Raw genomic sequence first — 5,425 nt, 5'->3', positions numbered from 1 at the left:
GAATCACATCCTCAAATGCTCAATGATGCACTTCAAAGATGGCGATCCCAATAATGGCGGACGAATTCTGAGGAAGGCATTTCTCACCCTTGAGCATGAATTGTCTGAGGGGAGCTTGACTGTCGTTCAAGATGTCTCTCTGAACATCTTTGGGATCACGCTCTCATACAACCACCCGCAAATCGGATTACTCGTGCTTCAACATTGTAGGGATCTGTTCGAACGAAAATATGTAAACCGCCTGTACGGCGTCTTCTTCGATTGTCTGACGCATGTCTTTTGCCAAGACCAAGCACAATCGGAGTACTACCTTTCGCAACTGTCTATGCTCTATGCCATCGAGCTTGACAATGTTCGGTCATGCAACGACCGCAGCTCCATACACGCAAACCGTCGCTATCGTCTGATAACACGAGCTTCTAAGAACAAAGCTGCAGCACAGGATTTTGAAGAAATGCAAAGTCGATTGGAGCGTCTTCTGGCTAAGGCCACCTCGGAGCTTGGGCCTCTTCATGACAAGACCTTGCGAATCCTCAATGAGGCTCTACGCATGCAAAACTATGTTCATAAATACGACGGCAACTACATTCAAAGGATTAATCAGGCAAAGAAAGATCTGAAAAACAAATATGCGTCTACTCCTTTTGAGAGCTGGGAGCAGTTCCATCAATCCGCGAACCTTCGCTTACTGGAACGCGAGTTTGAGTATCACAAAGATCACATAGATCACAAAGATCACAAAGACCACGAACATCTGGATAAGGCAGAAGCAGCAGCAAAGCGTATATTTAAGCTTGAGAAGTACCAGACCGAGCGTTGGATAGTATTTTCTATGCAGTTCGAGTCTTGGCTCCATCAAATAGAACAGGAGAAAATGTGTGCGCGTTTCAAGGAACAGCGGCTGAGGTCAGTGTATTATCGCAAGCTCAAAGCAGAATCTCCATCGGAGTAGTGATCACGGCCGTTGAAAACACTGCATTTGGTCAGACATGAGTCCGCTTCGATGCGTCCGGCGTAGTGATGCATAGATATTTTGGCATACCCGCAGTCACTGCCCGACATTGCTTCTCTGCGTACCGGTTCTGTCAGGGTAAAAGGTCTTTGATTTGCAAATTGACTCACTCTGATTCCGGCATGATTTGCTGGTGAAGCAGTACTTCCACTATGTAAGAAGTGGCAACGAAGACTCGACGAGTCACATCGCGACATCGCGTGATACATCTTGCTGCGTAACTCCTGCCATATGAGAAGTTTCGGATTTTGCAAGAATTGGCGCCGAGAAGACGCACATCCTTATCGTCTGCTATACGACGAGCAGGACAGTGTAGCAAGCAGGCGTGTTGGGACACTGTTGACCGAAAGAAAAATCTCCCACACCTCCCAGTAGAGAGAAACAATGGCATGCAGAATGCATGGTACAATATCGATATCTCGCCAGAACCCAACCGTCTATAATACGACCATGCTTCTGTTGGCTCATCACGCGTCAGTGGGCCCGACCCTCGTAGCCGCTTCCTCCGCTTCACGCTGCTCAGCGGCAATTCTTCGCACCTTCATTCAATGGGCTACGTTACCGATGTTGGGTTTCCTTTCGCCAGGAGCCTTGATCTCTTCCATTTTCTGCTCGAACCATTGTTCACAGCGTTCGGGGGGCCAGTGGATGCGCGGGTCGAATCTTATGTAGAATGTTCTTCATGTTTCCTTCATATCCCTAATGGTGCCGACGAAGTTAGGTCTGGTGCAAATCAAGACCCCGTGGGGTGGTGGAAGAGCATTAGGTTGGCCGTAGATCTTAGCACCGAATCTTCCCTCATCAGACGTACGACAAAGCTCAACCCGGCGCTCTTCGTAGGTTGACTTCTTAGAGCCGGTATTTCTGTTCAGCCATTCGCGATCGGATGGGACGAGGGCGTGATGATGCTGACTGGCGACATTGGATGCCGCACCATCAATACGGCCGATGCGCAAAGGAGTAATGGTCACATCGTCGGGAGTGTCTTTGTACTGTACGTGCTAGGCTACGAAAGCTGGCCGATGTTTATTTCCTAGGTATGAGAGAACTGTTTCCAAGAATCTTCATTACCATCTCAATGTCCCCTGAAAATACTCCATCGCTTCCATCTCGACCTGTTGACTTCACTGACAACTTGCTGCCCTTCTCCAACTCCGTTGTCCGTCTGCGCTTGTTCGGCACAAGCTGCGTCAGTGGACGCCGAGGCGGCGTCAACAGCTGCGCCCTTTCAAAATCGATTATCATGACCCCTCCAACTTCCTCATTAAACAACATGTTTTCCTCCCGCATGTCTCTGTGCACAACACCCTGGTAATGGATCGCACGCAACGACCGCATCGCCATCTCTTCTAGGTGCCCATTTCTACCATCTACACTACCTGTCGAGTAGAGATCATGTCCTCCCCACGACAGAAATGTCATGTGCACCACGTAAACTCGGTGGTCGTAGTAATAGATCCTGTTCAGCGGCCGGAGGTCGATCGCCCCAAGAAACACAGGCACATGTTTGCCTTGGATAGGCCGTAGACGCTCGTAAACCGCTGCCTCCTGCTCAAGGTCTTCGATGAATGCCCGTACTGTACCCTTGCTGACGAAGGTGTAGCCGTACGCAAGCAGGCTTATTTTGAACAAGACTCCTCGCGCGCCGCCTTGTCCCAAAGGTGTTACACCGTCGTCTAGTGTCCGCTCCAGCTGCTCTCCGAGAACCTTCACGAATCTAGTATGGTCGATTGGGTGACGAGTTTCTGCGCGGCCACTGCCGTGGTTGTGGCGGCGGTCATCGCTCGGCTTCCTGCCGTGAAGGAGAATGTTCGGGCACTTTGGGTCCAGGACGCCGTCTCTAACGAGCCCTAGCAAGCATTTCTGCGTGCAGTACGACCTATGTCTATTCTTGCCTGCCCCCCCTTCGCCACCACCTCGCGGCCAAAGCGCTAGAAGTCGCTCACTGCGTCGGGTTCCTTCACTATCCTGACCGCCCTGGCTCTGAGGGTTCCTTCCGCGAGCCCGCCTTTCCGTAGGCGTGGGTGTGGCTGGCATGTTCCATCTCGACTCGTCATCTGATGATTCATTCGGGTCCTTCGTGACTTGCTCCCTTGTAGGCCGGTCCCTCGCATGTCCTCGCCTTGTCTTTCGGCGCAGGCACGGAGATCTGTCGACATTCTCGTAGGCCTTTGGTTCGTATCCCGGCGAGCTCTCCGGTGGCTGCCTTTCACCATCCGGAACGGACCGCAGCGTCGTCTCGAAGTCTTCCGCCCACGTCTTTAGATTGTCCATAGCTTCACGCCGCTCATCCTGCCCATGTGGCGATCGTTCGCCTGGCATACTCAGAGCAATCAGACTGAAGGCCAGATACTGGGCGACTGCCGTACAGAGGTGGGCATGCTCGGGGTGAGCTTCCGCCTCCGCAGACGGCTCTGCAAGATGATAGAAGAGTGTCTCGGGCTCGCGCCAGTCAATCATCAAGAAGACGATTGCCTCGCCCGTCGTCAGCAAGCCGTGCTCGAGTCCGCCTTCGATCATGTAGTGATAGGTCTGTGTGATGGCGGCGGCTGTGAGTCTCTCTGCATGATACTGGAACCGCGCGTCCGGGTCGACTGACGTGGGGATTGTTTTTCGGTTGACCACCTCTTTGTATATGTTCATCGGGCGCAGACCGAGGCGAAGATGCGGCGCGGTAAGTTTATGCGGGGGCTTGTATTCGGAAACGTAGAGCATCGTGCGACTTTCCGAGTCGGCGGTTTCCGAGCGGTAGACACAGATCTGATCGGCTCGCAGCTGTTTGAGGTCGATCTTGCTCTGATGCGGTGTAGAGGGGGGTGTCGATGGGACATTGCGGTTGATGACCTCCTCGGCTGTGTCACTGATCGCATGCGGGTGGTTCTCGAAGACGATGCCGTTTCCTAGATCGAACGCGCTTTTTACTTCTTCCACCTTCTTGAGCTAGTCCTGTTGTGCAGGAAGTACTCGAGGGCCTTCTCGTCGGTGATTTTGCGCCTGGCGATTCTGCTCCCCAAACCGGACAGGAACGATCGGCTCTCGAAACAGCGTCGATCGGAGGGAAAAGTGTCGTAGAGGGTGCCGAAGACGATGCGCTGTTGCTGCAGGAAGTCGGGCCATGGCTGGAGATTGGTCGGGCACCACTTGTGGCGCGGGTTTGTGATGGAACCCTTGGATGTCAGTCTATGGTCGGTTTCGACGGTGAATTTGCTGTAAACGAGGGAATGGCAGGCGGTGATGTATTCGTCGAGCGAGGTAGGTTGGATTTGTTGCTCTGCCTCGTCGGCGCGCCGTTGTTCTGCCTCGGCGCGTTGTTGTTCTGCCTCGGCGCATTGTCGTTCTGCCTCGGCGCGTTCTTCGGCTTGTTGCAGAAGCCTACTCAATTCCTCAACGCTTCTCGATTCGCCCATAGTGCTTGTAGTTGATATCCTGATGACAGCCGATCTTCCAAGCTGTTCTTCAACGACGGGTGAGAGAAAGCGTGGGTTTTAAGCGTCGCCAACCCTTTAGAGTGGATCCTTTTGCGTTGCTACGGGCTACGCTACCTATGCAGAGGGGGGGTTCAATGCACAAGGCACGTTCCTGACATCAGAGTCGTGGCCCGTGCATGCTGAATAGGCTCACGCTGATCATTCCCTCATCCAACATCGATCACCGGTCGCGAGAGCCAACAGACCATCACCAGCGCTGGCGAAGGTTGTGAGTCCGACTGACTCTGGCCAGTATTGTGCATATGTCGCTTCCTCTTTTGAACGTAAACACTCTCAATATTTGAACAGTCAAAAACTGCTGTGATGGGCCCCTTGCAAACCTCTCCGCCAAATCAAAGCCACCAATCGATGCAGTTATGATGGAAGACATGTCCGCATCCCAGCCGCTTTTTGTTAGCTGGCTGATCCAACGGCCCGAGACAAATGGTACACTCGGAGTCTTCGACGACGATCTCGGCTGCAACAGAAGAGCTGGCTCGCAGCCGCTTCAGGAGCTCTTGAGTATGTCTCCATCTGGCGAGCAATGCCAAGCAGCCACTGCGGTTCGCAACGCCTCCAAGCCGCCGCGCCCGGGGATGCCGGAACGTGACCGCCCGAAGCCGTTGCTGCCGCCTGTCACCTCGGCCGACCTGTACGCCACCCCTCCACCCTAGCCGGGGTAGCCACACCCGGAGTCTTCACTGGCTTTCCGCGGAAGCTCCGACAATCGAAGCGTTCGTTGGAAGGGCAGGCAGCCCTTACCAGGGTCGCCGGGGCCAATCCCCAACCCCCAACTCTGGAGACGAGTGCAGGGATTCACTCGAGGCCCGGAGCAAAACCCACTCCCTCGATTCGCGGGCTCAGTGATGCCCCACATGATGTACCCAGCACATCTTGTGAAGTACCAGACGCTCAATGCCAACCCAACAGCGCTACTCAGCTTGCG

At 53.8% G+C, this 5,425-nt stretch overlaps 1 protein-coding gene across 1 annotated transcript; it reads right to left on the bottom strand.

The window, feature by feature from the left end:
- Positions 1-2,943: 2,943 nt before the first annotated feature.
- On the bottom strand, positions 2,944-4,419 carry COL26b_014449 (uncharacterized protein; the record flags this gene model as incomplete). Its single annotated transcript, XM_053187020.1, has 3 exons — positions 2,944-2,975; positions 3,337-3,912; positions 4,389-4,419. The coding sequence occupies 3 exons, from the start codon at positions 4,417-4,419 to the stop codon at positions 2,944-2,946; spliced, it is 639 nt and encodes a 212-aa protein (XP_053029035.1).
- Positions 4,420-5,425: the final 1,006 nt, after the last annotated feature.

The sequence above is a fragment of the Colletotrichum chrysophilum genome, assembly GCF_026319265.1.
Source record: "Colletotrichum chrysophilum strain AFK26 chromosome Unknown scaffold_392, whole genome shotgun sequence".
Lineage (NCBI taxonomy): Eukaryota > Fungi > Ascomycota > Sordariomycetes > Glomerellales > Glomerellaceae > Colletotrichum > Colletotrichum chrysophilum.
Note: the sequence above shows the minus strand (reverse complement) of the source record. Positions and strands in the feature narration are given on the sequence as shown.